Genomic DNA, 18,931 nt, shown 5'->3' on the forward strand with positions numbered 1-18,931 from the left:
GAGGACCCAGCATTCAAATGTCAATGGGATTTCTATATTAAACCAGTTAACTATCCCATAATAATGCACACACACTAAGCCACGATCTTTTCATACAGGTATATCACATATGAGCCATCATATGTTACAAACTGTAACCACGCATCTTTCATAAACCGGTAAATGATCATTTGTCATTTCCTGCTCTTGCCTTTCTATCTAAGAGCTCATACAGCCAGGCTGTCTGTTGTGTGTAATATGCTATGATTTGGTACGATAATATGCCCCTCTGGGATCTGGAAGGAACGAGGAGGAGACGAATTAACCAGTTCCAACGAAAACTTCCGCAACACAATTAAAGAAAAGCCTGGGCGTGGTGCTCAGCAAACGACGAAAATAAACATACAGATCAAAGGCTTTAGAGCCGAACAACGGAAAACAAAAAAACAAACCGCTTACAGCGTGTAGAAAATACAACGAAGAGACGTTTACTAAAGTTTTACAAAACGTATGATCCTCTCCTGATACAAAAGCAAGTAATCTTGGATTCAATCAACATTAAATGTTGTTAAAGACAAATTTTGTCTTAAGAAATAAATGCAAACACAATTTTTTAAAACAGAAAATACTTTAAAATTTGTTTTGGTGAATGCTGAAACTTAATTTGGACAAGTTTTTTTGTGTGTGTGTGTGCGTGTGTTTATGTGTGCATGTGCGCGTGTGCAGATGTGTGTGTGTGTGTGTGTGCATGTGTGTGTTTCTGAGTGTGTGTGCGTCTGTGTGTGCATGTGAGTGTGTATTCACGTGTGTCTGCGTGTGTGTGTGTGTGTGTATTCATGTGTGTGTGTGTGTGAGTTTGTGTGCGTCTGTGTGTGCATGTGAGTGTGTATTCACGTGTGTCTGCGTGTGTGTGTGTGTGTGTGTATTCATGTGTGTGTGTGTGTGTGTATGTGTGTGTGTCTGGCTCCTTACTGTCTCTCGTGTGAGAGCAGCCACTCTTTCAGATGGTTTCCCTTGCCGCCCATGTAGCTGCCGCTCTGCCCACTGCTGGTGATCACCCGGTGGCACGGAATCAGAAGAGGGACCTGCAGGAAAACATTTTTATTCCTCTACCAATGAGCGTAGGAGGCTGAACTACACTACAGAAACAGGAAACGGCACTTCATTACAGAAACAGGAAGCTGCCTGGACTTCATTACAGAAACAGGAAGCTGCCTGCACTTCATTACAGAAACAGAAAGCTGCCTGGACTTCATGAAAGAAACAGGAAGCTGCCTGCAATTCACTACAGAAACAGGAAGCTGTGTGGACTTCATTACAGAAACAGGAAGCTGCCTAGACTTCATTACAGAAACAGGAAGCTGCCTGCACCTCATTATAGAAACAGGAAGCTGCACTTCATTACAGAAACAGGAAGCTGCCTGCACTTCATTACCGAAACAGAAAGCTGCCTGCACTTCATTACAGAAACAGAAAGCTGCCTGGACTTCATGAAAGAAACAGGAAGCTGCCTGAAATTCACTACAGAAACAGGAAGCTGTGTGGACTTCATTACAGAAACAGGAAGCTGCCTGGACTTCATGAAAGAAACAGGAAGCTGCCTGAAATTCACTACAGAAACAGGAAGCTGTGTGGACTTCATTACAGAAACAGGAAGCTGCCTAGACTTCATTACAGAAACAGGAAGCTGCCTGCACCTCATTACAGAAACAGGAAGCTGCACTTCATTACAGAAACAGGAAGCTGCCTGCACTTCATTACCGAAACAGAAAGCTGCCTGCACTTCATTACAGAAACAGGAAGCTGCCTGGACTTCATGAAAGAAACAGGAAGCTGCCTGGACTTCATTACAAAAACAGGAAGCTATGGTTGTTTAACTTTATTTCACCACGTTAATGTTTTCTGTTTGTAGCAAATTGGTGGCAATATCTATAAACATCAATATATGGTTATACACAAAAGTTGATTTTTCAACATCACATAATGTCTTCCTGTTGCGAATGATGCCGATTAATATGAAGCAGCTGCTATAAAAAATATTGATAATACATATTGAGATGATTTGGATAAAAAACTACCGCTGATAACATTTATGGTTTAACACACCAAAGTGTTGTTATGGAAATTCAATTCACAAGGGAAACAAATGAAGAATCTTTATCTACTGATGCACATTTTATTTAACAGTATAAAGTGTCAATTAAATGAATAGGCACAGACATTAATATTCAGCTAAATGAGTGTTAGCATTAAGATATGATGATTTTCAGACTTGGGGGGGGGGGGGGGGGGGGGAGCGGGGATTTAAAGTATATTTAAAATGGCATGGCTGTTGAAATATTTAACAGCGTTTTGACAAGGAGTGTAATATACTGTGTCTACACCTATTCTTTATTTAATTATCTTTTTTACTGTTTTTATTTTTAATTTGACGCTTGAAGTGGGGCTGAACCTGTCCGATTCCCACCCTAATTTGGAATGAGCGATTATAGCGTTCAGTCAGCGGGTACCTGACTGACCAGCAGGGGTCGCAAGAAAGAATTGGCCAATTTATTGGAATAAATTTTATTTATATTTATTTAACCTTTATTTACCCAGGGTAGGTTCACTGAGCACGGATGCTCTTTTGCAGGAACACCCTGCTTCACACTCATACACATTCACACCTGGGAGCTGTCCAGTACAACCACAATCCTCTATTGTTGGCCACTGAGCAGCTCCACTGGAGGGAGAGAACATTTTTTAGCCAATTAAATCAGGGGATGATTAGGTGGCAAGTTTTTGTGAGAGCCAGATCTGGGATTTTAGCCAGGACACCGGGAAACCCCCTACTCTTTGCGAATAGTGTCATGGGATCTTTAATGACCACAGTGAGTCAGGACCTCAGTTTAACATGTCATCCGAAAGACGGCATCTCCTACAGCACAGTGTCCCCATCACTAGACTGGGGCATTGGGGTTTATTTGACCAGAGGGAAGATTGCCCCCTGCTGGCCCACCAACACCACTTCCAGCAGCAAGTACTACTGCTTTCAGTACTCCCTGGTGGTCTCCCATCCAAGTACTAACCAAGCCCACACCTGCTTAGCTTCAGCCAGTCGGCAGGAGCAGAGTGCGTGGTGGTATGGCTGCTGGCCAATTAAACGTGGAACTCCTAAAGCCTCTCGTATCCTAGGCAACGCGTCCTCACCGGCACGGTCTGGGTTCGTTCCCGGGCTATGGGGCTCACGCATGTACAGCGTGGTGCCATAACCATTACCAGGCACCCAACGTCCCCGTCCGTCTATTCTTAAAACCAGAAGAGAAATATTGTGGCACAGCAATCTGCCAGCAACAACAGACAGGCCTGTTTGTTGGCCACTCTATTTGGACACAGGAAGTGACCCAACGCTGAAGTTGGTAAAGTACAGCAAATGAAAGCCGTTATCATCAAGACGAAAGCCGCCTGACTGACAGTACAAGGCCTTCTTCCACATCCTCCGACAGTTTAACTCTCGCTCTGCAGGAGCCAACAGACTACAGAATTCCTCAATAGCGATGAAAATAGGAATTACTTAACGAGTTTCTGTTAACTTCACATTTGCAGGAAGTAGAAGGAGGCATGCACACGTTAACTCTGGAATTAATTAGGATAATCTCGTCCCCTCAGGATCAGCGCTTCTGAAATAACCACTGAAAATAATTATAACACACAATCGCAGAGAGCAGGATTACCAAATAAAACGCACAAATAACTGTGCATTTATTTTAACGGCAGGTTAAAGATTATAATAAAGGGGGAATACGTCGTATTCGTGTATTTTGGATGAGGCTGATTTTGAGAAAACAGAAAGTGACAGGCTGTTAAGCTCCTCCCGCTGCTCACGCGGGCGTTCAGCGTTCAGTAGGCGTTCAGTATTTACAGAAATACGAGCGGAGCGGCGCTTCCCCTCCGAGCGCGCCGAATGACTTCAAATCGCCGTGGATACCAGTCAGGATCGCGGGCGGCCTTCCGGCGACGCCCAAACAAACACGCCGGCAAATCAAATCCGGTCGACGCGCGAAAAAAAAAAAATCCATCGTTTACACCGCTGCCGTTTCAAACGCTATAAAACCTCCCCACCCATAGATCCGCCTCCCCCTGATGAAGAAGGGAAAAAAAAACAGAAGACGAAGAAAAACCGCCAGAGGAGCGGTTCGCGATCGATGGCGGAATCCCTGGGATTCGGGGCGGCCGCTGAATATCTTCCCCCGGCTTTGCGTTGGGCTGTGCTGGGGGAGAGCCGCGGGGGGAGAAGAGGGGGGTCTGTTTCCTCTCCCGGGCTCGTCGATAGCTAAATCCTGCCGAACAAGCGACAGCGAGGAGCTGATCGATGGGTCTCCCCCCCGCGCGGTCCCCCCCCCCCCCGTCTGGTCGGACCCTTCAGGGCCCCTGGCGGCCCCGACGCCGGGAACACGACGCTAAATCTTTACGAACGGCCGAGGAGCGACTTAGCGGTTGTCTGGCAGTCGGAGGGGTTGCCGGTTCGATCCCCCGCCCCGGGCGTGCCGAAGTGTCCCTGAGAAAGACGCCTAACCCCTAACTGCTCCCAACGAGCTGATTGGTACCTTGCATGGCAGCCTTTCACCATTGGTGTGTGAGTGTGTGTGTGAACGGGTGAATGAGAGGCATCAATTGTAAAGCGCTATATAAATGCCGTTTACGGTGGCGCCCGTCGCAGCGGTCGGTGGCCGGGCCCCCGTCCGTACCCCTCCTTCATGACGCGTTTTCTCCAAACGAGCCGGCGGAGGGAGGGAGGGAAGGAAGAGGATGTATTGGACCCGGTAACTCCGGGATTAGTTTGGGAAATCCCATCGCGTCAGGCTAGCGGATCGCTTTAGCTTTGCGCAATGGAGCCCTGTCTGTGGCCCTGAACGACGGCTTTCACAGCTCTGTCTAACACGCGATTCACCTCAACCAGCGAGACCGCCGAGCCTGATGGAGCCTGGATGGAGAGCAGGGTTCGTTCTCTCTTCAGAGAAATTCTCTCAAGTCACACTGATTGTGCTGCAAGTATTTCTTGTGGAGAATGTTATTGGACTACGTCTCCCATCACCCCCAGCTCACCGGGTTTCTCTTCATGGCTCCGCCCACTGCTTGCACTGCGTTAATGTTGCCAGTCATCTCAGCAAGGCGTTTGTAAGATACGGTCTCTCCCACTTTAACCTCTCTGGCAAGGGTCTGGAGGACTCGACTGGTGAATGTTTCTACATGAGAGAGAGAGAGAGAGAGAGAGAGGGGCAGAGAGGGAAAAAGAGAGAGAGGGCAGCAATTACACACGTGTACACACACACACACACTCTCTCTCTCTCTCTCAATCTCTCTCCCAATATCACAACAAAAATCAATCTGGCACTTAAGGAGTTAACCCCACCAATATAAAGCAGTCCTTTCAGTTTCAAGTTTTGACCAAAAAGAAAAAAAAAATAAAGTGTCTCAACTCAATTAAAAATGAAAATCAAACATTTTTTATGGGGAGTGAACTATTAGCACAAGTTGATGAATATAGGTCAGGATACAAAGAGAAAAGGCAAAAGCTTATTAATCAAATAATAAGGGCAATTCCAATGCTATTAGGCTCATTCAAATCAGAGTGGGGGGGGGGGAGGAGGGGGAGAGGCTCAAACTCGGCTTCATAAAGAGCATACAAACATAACTGAGAAACTGTAACAAAAGAAAAAAAATACAGCACTTACTGGCAGAAGAGCAAGAAACACTTCTGATTGTCTGATTAGCCTAAATATTGAGACATCAACCGTATTAACAAACATAATCCGGGTTATATTATAATAGGGTCACCCCAGAAATGAACTTTTTTCTTCATTAATTTACGTGGATTAGCAGAGGGCAAAAAGACTGCCCCAGTTTTTATGTAATCATTTCAAAGTGCATGCTAGTTGTGGCAGCTGGGTTGAGTTTAAGGTTAATCGGTCCGATTTGTCCTTTAATTGCTTTCTATTCAGAGTAAATTCATTAGACAATGTTCCCTTCGACGCTGTTTGCTTTACCAGCTGGCTAATGCTAACGCTTTCATTTACAGTACGTACAGTATGAAACTACAGGCACATGTGCGCTCCTTTTCACATTTCATTTTCATATTAAGACATATTAATCTTCACTGTCTAGAACTTTCCACTGAAAATATATGAATGTAAGTCTCCAGACAGGTCCATGGGCAGTAAAACAAAATGAAAGATGAGGCAGTTCATCTCAGCCGTGCACTGTGTGATGGCTGTTAACGTTGGGTGACTGTTACACTGTGAGCGTGTGCAGAAATAGCTACAGAGCTGTAACAGGAAGAACCATGGAAACGGCCGCACACCCACACATGCACAAACTACTCACACTGCTTGCATGTGTGTATTAATCATAAGCCATAGCAGTCTTGTACAATTACCTGTTATTTTGCCATTTGGCTACATTTTTCTAATCGGTTTGATTGATTTCTAATCAGCATGAATCAGAATGGGATCCTTTCACAATGAGAGAATCACGCTGCGGGTGACCAATGGGTGACCAACACAACCTGGCTTCTGTGGACGGAAAAGAAGAAAGTATGCTTATCACAGTCACATTCAACAAAGATGACCTATCCTGGTTCAATTAATATATATTCATCAGTACAAAACGGTACAAGCACAGATGGACAGACAAGAAGGGTTCTATCCATTTCTGGATTTAATCTTCATATGTTATGTCATTAGCACCAAGCATTTTCATGATCTGATATTTCAACTGCATGTCTTGTTAGGTTCATGATTTAAGAAAGATTCTCAAATCCCTACATGAAACATTTCATTCTGGTGTGATCTTCCAGTGAACTGGTGTTGATGTATACAGCTACTGTAATTAGCCAAATGAACAAGGGGTAACTGGTGAAAACAAAAACCCGGACAGACACCAGGTCTCCGGGAATGGAGTGCCCCGCTCCTGCCGAATCCTCATCCATGTCTGTGCTACACAGTCCCCATGAAACATGTATAGGAGACAGACAATCAAGGCAATTAGCCTTCAAATTGGGAGAATATTTATGGGATCAGAAGGGGGTAAAAGTGAATGATATACGCCCATGTGACTTATTAGGCTTTATCTGGGAGGGGCGGGGGGGGGGGGGGGGGGGGGCAGGGGGGGCCCTGAGGTACTGTTAAATAATTTTTCATTGATAATCAAGCTGTCAGCGCTACAAGCTAACTTTCTGAAGACGGACCAGGCTGAGCGAAGGTAAGCCCCTTAATTTCTTAATAAATTATTCTCTAGCAGGGGGTGCGGATTAGCGGGGGGGGGGGGGCTGTCAGGGGGGGCAGGTGACAGGAAAATCGGCACGCTTTCATTTATCTGCGGAAGGAACGGCTCTCTCTGGGGGTTAATCTCCGGATCCACGCTCGGCTTTTACCCCCCGGGGGCAGCCGAGAGAATTCGGCAGAACCTCGCCGACTGAATTTCTAAGCGATGGAATCCGCCTCAAAGGCCCGGCCGCGGTTTCTCATCTCCTCAAACGACGAAGCTGCGCGCCTCCTCGTGCCTCCCTCTCCTCCTCGCGCCTCCTCCTCAGTGCGGGAGACCCGACTGAAGCTCCAGAGACCTCGCTGTCCCACCGAAACGAACGGATCCCAACTTCTCCAACTTGAACAAAGATCCTCGCCATTTTTACAGACGTCCTCCACTGAACCACATGCTTTATGTTCACCAAGAAGGCCCAAACAATCACCACCACCGCCCCTCACTCCACCGCAGTGCGTCAAAATATGTGGCTCCAGGACCACCTCTAACCCTGCCCAGTGTGCCGGAATATGTGGCTCCAGGATCAGCCTTTTTGCCTACCTGAAGACCCACAAGGATGCAAAAGGAGTACAAGTACAAAAACTCAATCCTGAGCGATCACTGATGATGATGATGATTAATGATGATGAGTTTATGTCTAGAGTTTTCGATCATGGATCAAGGACTGCCACACCATGAAATCAATTTATTTAATAATAGATAATATACTGTATATTTACAGCACACTACAGACATGATATGTATCATACAAAGGTAATTATTTTTAATATCGTAATGCTAAAATAATGAATTACTGAATTAACAATAGAACAGCATGTTGCACAGACCTTAATATAATGTGAAATGCTCGATTTCACACTTGATTCTCAGAGCTAGTTAACCATCTGTGCTAAGGTCTGAGCCCAACGAGGCCTAAGAGACCTCTAAAAACTAAACTGGCTCACAACTGCTGGAGTTTAAACTTGAGCGGCTAATTCAGAATGAGAAGTACAGGGTACAGAGTTAGCGAATGTTTTAACTCAGAATGAGAAGTACAGGGTACAGAGTTAGCGAATGTTTTAACTCAGAATGAGAAACACAGGGTACAGAGTTAGCGAATGTTTTAACTCAGAATGAGAAGTACAGGGTACAGAGTTAGCGAATGTTTTAACTCAGAATGAGAAGTACAGGGTACAGAGTTAGCGAATGTTTTAACTCAGAATGAGAAGTACAGGGTACAGAGTTAGCGAATGTTTTAACTCAGAATGAGAAGTACAGGGTACAGAGTTAGCGAATGTTTTAACTCAGAATGAGAAGTACAGGGTACAGAGTTAGCGAATGTTTTAACTCAGAATGAGAAGTACAGGGTACAGAGTTAGCGAACGTTTTAACTCAGAATGAGAAGTACAGGGTACAGAGTTAGCGAATGTTTTAACTCAGAATGAGAAGTACAGGGTACAGAGTTAGCGAACGTTTTAACTCAGAATGAGAAGTACAGGGTACAGAGTTAGCGAATGTTTTAACTCAGAATGAGAAGTACAGGGTACAGAGTTAGCGAATGTTTTAACTCAGAATGAGAAGTACAGGGTACAGAGTTAGCGAATGTTTTAACTCAGAATGAGAAGCACAGGGTACAGAGTTAGCGAATGTTTTAACTCAGAATGAGCAGTACAGGGTACAGAGTTAGCGAACGTTTTAACTCAGAATGAGAAGTACAGGGTACAGAGTTAGCGAATGTTTTAACTCAGAATGAGAAGTACAGGGTACAGAGTTAGCGAATGTTTTAACTCAGAATGAGAAGTACAGGGTACAGAGTTAGCGAATGTTTTAACTCAGAATGAGAAGTACAGGGTACAGAGTTAGCGGATCTTGTAACTGAAAATGAAAATTGTGTGCTTGCAAACGGGGGTGGGCGAGGACGGTGGTGGGGGGGTGGGGGGTGGGGCTCTTTGAGCAGGGCACGATGTGATGCGGAATGACAAAACAAGTTGGGGGGGGGGGGTGCGGAGAATATTGACAGCTCTATGATGCCACCCACGTTGGTTACCCTGGGAGCATACAAACAGGCGAGCGCGAGGCAGTCTGATGCCGTTAGACCCGCCCGCGTACGCGTTTCCCCCGACAGCGAACAAAATAATCAGATCAGCCAATTATAAATCAGCTTCCACACATCCGCTGGCTTTCGTTTGAAGGAGTCCTTTAAGCGTGTCAGTTCAGAGTGAGTATACGCCCTCAGTGAAGCTCCATGACCAAGGACACTTCCGTGGGTCCACCACCGAAGGACAAACGATCACAAAGTGTCCATTTTGAGCGTTGCCTTGGCATCGCCATGGGTTCTCCTTCAGTGGCTTTCCATCAGTTTCATTTCAACGCACTCCAAGCCACTGTTCCAAACCAGCAGTCTAATTCTTGTGTATTCCACGTTCGGTCAACAACATACAAACCGAACTAAACAGAAATAAACAGTGTGAGTGAATGTGCATTCTTCATGCATTAATCTCAATACTGTGACTATTCAGAATTCTGATAATCCACACAGGAGATTGGAATGGCAGTTGCCCTAATAACTGTCGTCTCATTACCTAGCGTGAGTTGTGAGCCACTGAAATAGTCTCACTGAAATAGGCCAGTCCCCTTCACTGTGAGGTGAGCTGTTTCCTACTCTTAAAACAAGGCCTGGAGGGCATACATCGCTGTGTGTTTGGGATGGTTAATCACGCTGTTTCCCTGGTAACCATTTTAATAACCCCGCTGACTTTTCAAAAAACGTTCTACAATATATGTCAAGCTCCAGTTCCAGCAAATGTGTATGAAAAATGTTAACTGTACTCAGAGAAAAGCTCTGGTCGCCACCTGTGTACATTTGTGTGAGAGTGTGTGATTATAGATACACACACACACACAAACATGCATACAAGAGGTTTTCCGCAGACATTCCCATCTCTCGGGGTGGAAAAATAACTGAAAATTATTTTGAAAAACATTTTTTGTGTTTTCTCAAGTTCACTTCACTTTTCAAATATGAAGTGTGTGTTACTTTCTTCTTACACTCACAACAATGAGGATAAAACCTACTTTATATTTGAAAATTGCTTCCGTCTTTGCATTAACTATACATTTCTAGCGAACTTGAAAAAGAAAAACAAATATGCATTTTGTGTTTTTAAAAATCGTATTTTTCATAAACAGTCCTATCGAAAAAAAGTGATGTCTAAACAACTTCGGAATTCTTTCTTCGCCAGCTTCCTTACGGAGATGAAACCCGTTCTTCCTGGTTTCGGGTGCGACTGATCAGGCCTGGGAGTACCACGCTCTGGCTCGCACGCCTGCAGAGCCGCGCGCCGAACGCCGTCTCCGCCGTTTAAACTTTTCCCTCTTCTGAGATCAGACGACCGCCACCCTTCCCCGGCTCCCCGCGCGGCCTCCCGCTGGAAAGCCGGTCTCGCGAAACGACTCCGGAACCTTCCGAGGCTTCGGCGGCGGCGGGGGGGCGGGGGGGGGGGGGGGGGGGGGGGGGGGAATGTAGCCTTGGTTTCCCGCGGAGACGGCGGTCTCTCGCGCGGGGGGAGAAACGACCGCCCTCAGCAGGTTCGGAGAGTGGCTTTCATTAAGGGCGCCTCAGGTGACGGCGGCGGGGGCGATCCCGCCGCGGTTAATGAAAGGTTTAAAGCGGCGGGTGAGGAGGTCGGGACCCCCGCTTTACTGAGGACCACCAATGTCAATTGTTTAAATAAGGGTTTGGGGGGGAAAGGGGGGGGGGACACCCTCTGAAATCTTAGCCCCCGCACGCACCCAGGACATGCCATAAAGACGTTACAGGTCATTAAACTCTGCGAGGAAGCAAGATTACCCCGGGATTGGCGGCTTGGGAATCGCCAGAGCGGGATTGGCTGGCGGTACAGGTGTTGCTATTGATCGGCTCGAACGAAGCGCTTTATTTCATTTTCACCATTTTAGAAAATATTTATGATTGACAGTGAATTTGTCAGACCATAAGCTGTTCAGGGGTAGACACAGCAATGTTAATGACTGGGGGACAACTACACTTTCTTATTACCTGACGTCATAATGTGGAACATGACATTAAGGGCCACACTGACTATCTTTTCCAGCCTTTGTCTAGAACAGAAAAATGCTAAAACACATTTGCAAATGTACAGTGCACATATTCAGAGGTCTGAAACTGAAAACCTTGTGCATTACTTACACCAAACCTCAGCTATCCTGGATTAATGTGTCAAGTTGTTCAAAATTTCAGGGGGAAAAGAATCAGTGTCAATCAGTGGTTACAACATGTCTTCTTGTAATTCTTTTTTTTTTTTTTTTTTACAGTGTGGTGATTCTGTTTTGAAGATGCTGAAGGTGCAAATTGAAAGAAGGTATTGGGAGATCTTCTGGCATTTTTCTGTGGACCTATTCTCAAAGGTAAGGGAAGAATTTTCCGCTCAGTAAAAAAAAAAAAGAAAGGGACACATGCATCCATTTGAAGGCAACGAAGCCTCGCTGTCCCCTCTGATGTTCCGACGTTCGGAGAACTTTCGTTTTCCTAATTTCTCTCGACATCACGGGGGAGAACGCGGCGCCTCACCCAGGTGATTAGGCCTTGTGGGGGAGCGCTTCCGCGGCGCGTTTGAGAAGACCTCCTCCCTGCGTCGCGTCGCACCGCGATGGCGACGCGCGGATGCATAATTAATGAAAGTGAGTATGCATAATTCCTGGAATGCGTGCTCTGTTCAAAAGACCCCCCCCCCCCCCCCAACCGGTAGCCAAAATTATCTGATGAAGACTAGGAGGCAGATGACGAAGGCCATCCATCAGAAGAGCGTTTTCAGCTTTGCTGGTGAACATCTAAGGTTCTGAATCTCTTTTAATATGGCCCTTTTTATGGTAGCACCCTATTGCCTACACGCTCCCTGATGTCACCTTCGAGATTATAATGCACCGGTAAACAAGGAATATGCATTTCCTCATTCTTAAGACCAGGACTAAATTAAAACAAAATTTTATGATGCAATTTTTAATTATTTTGCTTCTTCAGCACAATTTCTTAGAATTGGACATCATTTTGAAGAGAAAGGAGAAGTTATTAAAATTAAAAAAAGAAGAGTAAATACATACATTTTTCCTCATGTGAACCGGTGTGAAAATTACACTGCATGACACTACACCACATACATATTTCTCAGCTGAATGCGTTTCTGTTCTACTGCATCATGAACCCATCGCATCAAACTGTGAAATAATGCTACACCTGACATGCCTAACGACACCCCCAACCCAGAGAGTGGATACGCACCTGCACTAAATGTACAAATTAACTATGCTACCCTAAAACCAAAATTCAAAACAACAAATACATACATACAACAGCCATAGCCGTAATTCATACAGTATCGTAATACCCCAAACAAACGACGTAAGACAGGCATGCCGTGGGGTAGGTGTGGACTGAATGGGTAGCACATCGCACACCAACTCCGAGGTCAATTCGAGGTTATCAGTGCGGACTGGTTGCGTTCCGATGTATGACACCAGTTTGTTGTGTCGTGGCAAATATTGGACGAGCTGTAATGGACTTCACACTGAACGGAGGTCTGCGAGAGCCTCAGCTCGTCAGAATGTTGACTTTCTCATTAACCTGCAGAGGGAGACTTTTGGCAAATATCACAGGTGAACGATTAGGTCTCATTTGCATATGTAAAATATTATCCAATCAAGAGCAGGCAGCAGACAGTACGCATTTTCAAATGAATGTCACGTGATGAAGTTGGTCTCTTAACGCAGAGCATCATCACTGACTCACTGAATGACACAGATTAAGGAATGATCAGAGATCTCACACACACCCCTCTCACAGCCAACAGTACCAGGCTTCAGTAAGGTGTTGATAAATGCTGCCTATGTACATCTTAAAGATAACTGTGAAATCGTTTGCTCATTTCAACAGCACACAACAGAAATACACTTGTAGGGATGATGTATTCGACTGAAGGATTGTGTGAGATGTCCATCAGACTCTGTTGAAGCGCCCTAACCCTTAAACAGGAGTGGAGCACAGTGGTTAGGGGACTGGGCTCGTAACTGCAAGGTTTTAAATTTGATGGCCAGGTCGGGCACTGCAGTCGTACCCCTGAGTGAGATATCAAACCTGAATGGCTTCAGTAAATATCCAGCTGGATATATGGACTGTATGTAAAGAGTGCAAGCTGTGTAGGTCACTCTGGATAAGAGCCCCTGCGAAACGCCTAAAATGTAAAATGTAAATGAAGTGCATCAACAGTATAATAGAAACGCATCCACTACACATTCTCTTTACTGAATAGTAACCTGGTAAACCTTATTACATGTAAAGTATTTGGAAAGGCAAACAAAATTTTGAATTCAGTTGATCAACACATTCACTTGTATATAGCAGACACCTCTCAGGTTCCACCCAGGAACATAAACTGTCTTTGGGGATCTCATAATTGTGTGCTAACCACAGGCCACGCAGCTCCTGTACTCACACTTAGCATTTAGCAACATCAGTGTAATTTCAGATCACGGTGTGTGTGGTCGTATTGCTGTAATTTCAGATCTCGGTGTGTGCGGTCGTATCGTTGTAATTTCAGATCTCGGTGTGTGCGGTCGTATCGTTGTAATTTCAGATCTCGGTGTGTGCGGTCGTATCGCTGATTTCCTGTTTCGCGCTCGTGCGCGGGGTGTTCTTCGGCGGCGGCCTGCTCAGGTTACGCCCCGACGAGCGGCGAGTCCGAGCGGGCGATTGCGTCATCGAGCTCCCGGACTGGGTTCGGCAAACGCGCCGGCCGCCCCGCCCCCTCGCCCGCCGACAGAGAGGCTGACTGCGCCGCCTCCGCATGTAAACCCAGCCGCAGGAGGAGCGCGTGGGGGCCGCGGACGCGTGACCAACGGGACTAAAACACACAAGCGTGCAATTGCAATTACTATTTCACGGGTATATTTTTTCAAGAAAACGTTTGAAATGCTTTCAATCCGCGTTCCTGACTGACTGCAGAAGGGAGAACGGTCCTCCTGTTCGCCAGCGTGGGCTGTAACTCATTCATGCCACAATACTGGAAAGTACATCAAAAAAGTGTTAATGGTTTCAATATTTAGCTGCTTCAGGGAAACACTCTAAAGAAGAGAGAGAGAGAGAGGAAAAAAAGCTCAGTTTAATGGCTGTGTTTCGCCATTAAAATGAAAAGCTTAACGCATCTTATAATCAGAAGACAATTTGCAAATCATTAAGAGAAATGTACGATTCCATTAAAATACAAATCGAGCGGCCCTCGCCGGGCTAATAATCTCTTTTTTTGGATAATATTTAGCGGTTTTCCTCGGCCCCGTCGGTTCCGCCCTTTCGCGGGGCCACCAGCGAATGATCTTCCCCCCCCCCCCCCCCCCCCCCCCTCGAACCCGCGACACTTTAACGAGCAGGAGAACACCGGGGCTGATCCCCTATTCAGAGCAGGTACTAATGAAGAACTCCGCACATTCTGAAATTTCTAATTAAAGCCCCAAAGGTTTCGGAATGGGATGCAATGCCGGAGCGCCCGGGGGCGGGAACGCACGCGCTCGGCGGCGAGGGCGCCTCGCGCCTGAAAGTTGATATCGTAATTGGTCTTGATGTATCTTTTTTTTTCTCGTGTTGCCGGGGTGACGAGCGGGGAGCTCATAACCGTATAAAGAACTCTCCGTGGATTTACCTGCTCGTTGAAAGCGCGTTTCGGCTGAACCGCCGTGCTGCCGAAACGCGCGCTCTGATTGGAGGGGCTGAGCTTGCTCGCACAGCCGGCTCCGCAGCGCGTGAGGCACGCGAGCCCCGCCCCCCCGCCGTCTTCCTTCAGCGGAGAAATGCGCTCTGACGAACGCTAAAACAGAATTGCCATTCAACCCGGGTAACCCAAACCGTTCGGTTATTCCCTTTTAAAACGATTTGGATCCTACGCGGTTATTATTATTATTTTTTCAATGAAGCGACTCGTCGCTTAATGACACCGAGGTAATCAAAAAAACGATTTTGATTTCTCAGACGCGGATCTCGGTAGAGAAAGGACGCTTTCGTGCGTCGCCTACTGTTTTTTGTTTAAAAATTCCTTTGAGCATCAGTTATTTGTTTCGGCATGATACGAGTCTGAATTAGCTTATGGCAAACTGCCAGAAGTCTCTCAATTTCCCCTTATGCCGCTTTTCCAGTGAGCGTATCTATGGAATATTCTCATTTAACATTCACTCCCGCGTTGCTCCAATAAACGTCACACTACTTCTATAATACGTAGCATATACACACACACAGGCTACAGTACACGCAGTGCTGCGCAGACATGTTTAAATGAAACGGTCAGGCGTAAACTCCTACTTTGATACGATCTGCAGTGGGCGGGGAGCTTGAAAAACGGCCCTCAACTTAGCACGGTGACATCACTCTCTCCGTCACCGACGTTCACACGTTAAACGGTAAAATACACACCTGCCAATCACTGCAATTTGAATTCTCCGTTGACATTGGCCGAGTGGCTAGAAGATTGAAATATGATTGCTTGTTCTTCACCGTAAAGGTGTGATGTCCGGCAATGTGTGAACAGTAATTTTTTTACGGAACCTCTCCGTTTCCAAAAAAAGAACAAGAAGGAAAAAAATATTTAATACTAGGAAAATTGAAATGCAAACAGCAGCTCAGGCCAAAGGTCTGACAGACCTATCTGTCTTTATGACGGAAGTGTAGAGTTGTCACAGGCCGGTGTGTTGAAGGTTGGCCATGCAACAGGAGAAAATCAGACTGGACTTGCAGAGTGCCCGTGATCCTATCTGATCTTGAAAGCAGAGAGATCAACTTTGTTACAAATGTGTGTTCCGTCCACCCAAATGCACACTGGGTGTTTGTGTACAATAATCCTTCTGTAAAGTAATTTCATAAACTCAAAACTCAATATAGATGGGCCCACAAATAAATGAATATTCTGTTTTTCCAACCGTCTTTAAGAAGAAGCCAGTTGACGGGGTTCTGTTGTTTCACCTTTCATTAAAAAAAACCAATAAAAAACAACTGCATGTTACTTTTTGAATTATATAAATATTTGGAAAAAATACGTCTCCAACATGGCAAAACAACCAATTCATTTGCTTCTCTACAGCTTTGTTGAGGGTTGATCTGAGTGCATTCTTGTCACTGATTGGTTCACAAAATGTGAGCAACTGTCCACGTCTTCCCCCAATGATTTTGGCAAAGGGACATTTTGTGCTGACAATGTGCTCATTGAAAGTGAACATCCCAATCACACATTCTCATTTTCAAAACTTTCAGCCAATCAACGCCAAGATTTGAACTACACTGTTCTCCAGCCATGCGGCAAGAATTATGGGAATCCCGGCCAAGACCAACACGGCCAATCAGAGCAGCCACAGATTACACCCCCTCATAACCTTACTTTTGACTATTTTTAACCCCATCTTATTTCAGGTGCAATGGCATGGTGTGGGAGGAGCTTTATTGAGCTGTCAGTCAAAAGGAAAGCCCAGTGGTTTCTGGGATATCTGTGTGCCACAAACCTTTCTGGAGGAGAGGATGGTGGAAAACTGGGAGGGGCAGTTTGTCCACAGTCCGTGGGTCGTCGAAGTAAGCCATCAGCCAATCAGCAGCCTCGCGCACAGGGGTGGTCACCTCCTCGAGGCTCTCGCACATCACACGGGCCAATGGGGCATCACTAGCTCTGCGGAAGCAATGCAATTGGTTACAACATGCGCCATTAGGATTCCCTGGAGATTCCACATCGCCATGCTGACCGGCACCCGCAAGCATTTAAATGGAGTTTTTGAATGGGTTTCGCTTTCGTCTAAAATTCTGTGGCCGTGGAAACTCCATACTGAAAACATTACTTTTTATTGGATGAGATTAATTATTAGTCATTTCTCACAGGTGCGAAAAACGGTTGGCAAGCAGCTCACTGCCAGTGACCTCACTCCCTGGACCAGAGTGGAGGGATACTACTGCCTCATAAGGAATCTGTTTATGGTTAGGGTTATGATACACTCTCATTTTATACACATATAATTGTAGCTGGTGTGGCGAATATCACCGTCCAACTCTCGTACCTATTTTTATTGTGACGTGTTGCTAGGGGCCTGGAACTTTAAAAGAAAACATCCCTCTCTCCTTCCAGAAATCTCTCCATTTCCTCCTGGAAAGAGTGACACGACTGGATTCATAGCGAACGATCAGTAATCTCACCGAATGATTTTTAAAATTCTACCCACACAAGCTATGACACATTTGTAATCTTGCTTTTGTGACCGCACAAATACAATACATAAGTTTCCACAAAATTGAAATCGAGGAAAATTTATCCTTTGTTCCTGGATATATTTACTAAACAATAACACTATAAAATATTTGCTGTGTGGAGAGCATGGAAAGGTACTTGAGAATTTTGATTTGGTTCTGGAACATGACAAATGGGCTGTACTCTTTATTTATCATGTAAAAAGTGGCACGTCCCCTGAACATCGTGCTCTAAACATGGGCATTACTGGAACAGGCATCAAACAGAACCTCTGCTGGACCTGCACAGTACTTCCATTAACTTGTGTACAACCTTATAAATAAGTAATATTCCCACTTAAGTGGCTCTCTTGTAAATCGGTTTATACTGTCTCGTATAAATAATACACATTTCCCCTCATCCTTCATGACTTTCCTTTTCTCTGTCTCTGCAGATAACCCGATATGACACCGTTTTTACACTTTCTGCAGGAGAGGGTTTATGCACCCAGCCCGGTGGTGTCCTGTCTTCTCTCCCACCTCCTGCTGCAGACTGAATGTATATTAGATTCTGTATCGCAGAATGGCCGACTTATTTTAAGGAAAAAAGCCGTTGACGTAAGCGCTGTTATTCGAGGTTGAGTTAAAAACACTTTGGGGGGCTCCTGAACAAACAGCCAACGCAATTATGCCACGAGGACACAGGAGAACCAAACGCTTTCGAACACTACCGCACTGCATACTTAGCACGGGCATTCGAACAGGGCCTGGTTACAAACACATTCGGGCTATCAGCTTGTGTTTATGTGATGAAGGTTAGGGGAGAAAAAATAACATTAATACTGCTTAAAATAGCCAGCGGAGCAGGGGAATTCGAACAAAATGCCTGCCCAAGCACTACACGAGCCAGCCCATTAGCATTAGCCCGCGGCGCATGAGATCACAACGCCACACATCAGGGCCAATGACACGCGCAATCCCACTTAAGCGCAGTACCCAAAACTGGGACTGCAGCTTCACCGAAAATAAAGTTATCAGCATTAAGTGGGCTTATTAAAAGGAAAGGGGAACAGTACGCTACGCAGACATAGTTAATAAGGAAGAGAAACGTGCATTTCAGCCCGCAGAAAGAAACAGTCGGTAATAAAGAGCACGGTGGAAGTGACAGTCTGCCGTCCGGCACAGCGCACGCACAGGGATAACCCCGACGCGCATTCTGCAAGTGGCCATGGCGCACTTTTAAATAAACGATTAAAAGTACTATCTCTGGGTAATCCACCCCACCCCCCACCCCCCCAACCTCAGTTTTCTGCACCAATTACAGCGGAGACTGCTGTAACTCAAACGAGTGCTTTTATCCACCGATGAAAGTTTGTAGAGAAATCGTAACGGCCGATGTTCGCGCCGGGGATCTCA

At 45.7% G+C, this 18,931-nt stretch overlaps 1 protein-coding gene across 2 annotated transcripts in view; it reads right to left on the bottom strand.

Moving 5' to 3' along the window:
* Positions 1-884: 884 nt before the first annotated feature.
* The window catches only part of mgmt (O-6-methylguanine-DNA methyltransferase), a 69,255-nt gene continuing 51,208 nt past the window's right edge, over positions 885-18,931 (bottom strand). For both annotated transcript variants that reach the window (XM_035401138.1, XM_035401137.1), the window contains exons 4-6: positions 16,807-16,967; positions 5,065-5,204; positions 885-1,064 (exon numbers count right to left, since the gene is read on the bottom strand). In XM_035401138.1, the coding sequence (XP_035257029.1) occupies positions 948-1,064; positions 5,065-5,204; positions 16,807-16,967 (418 nt within the window). In that variant the 3' untranslated portion in view covers positions 885-947. The remainder of the gene's footprint in view (positions 1,065-5,064; positions 5,205-16,806; positions 16,968-18,931) is intronic.

This window comes from Anguilla anguilla, chromosome 18, assembly GCF_013347855.1.
Source record: "Anguilla anguilla isolate fAngAng1 chromosome 18, fAngAng1.pri, whole genome shotgun sequence".
NCBI lineage: Eukaryota > Metazoa > Chordata > Actinopteri > Anguilliformes > Anguillidae > Anguilla > Anguilla anguilla.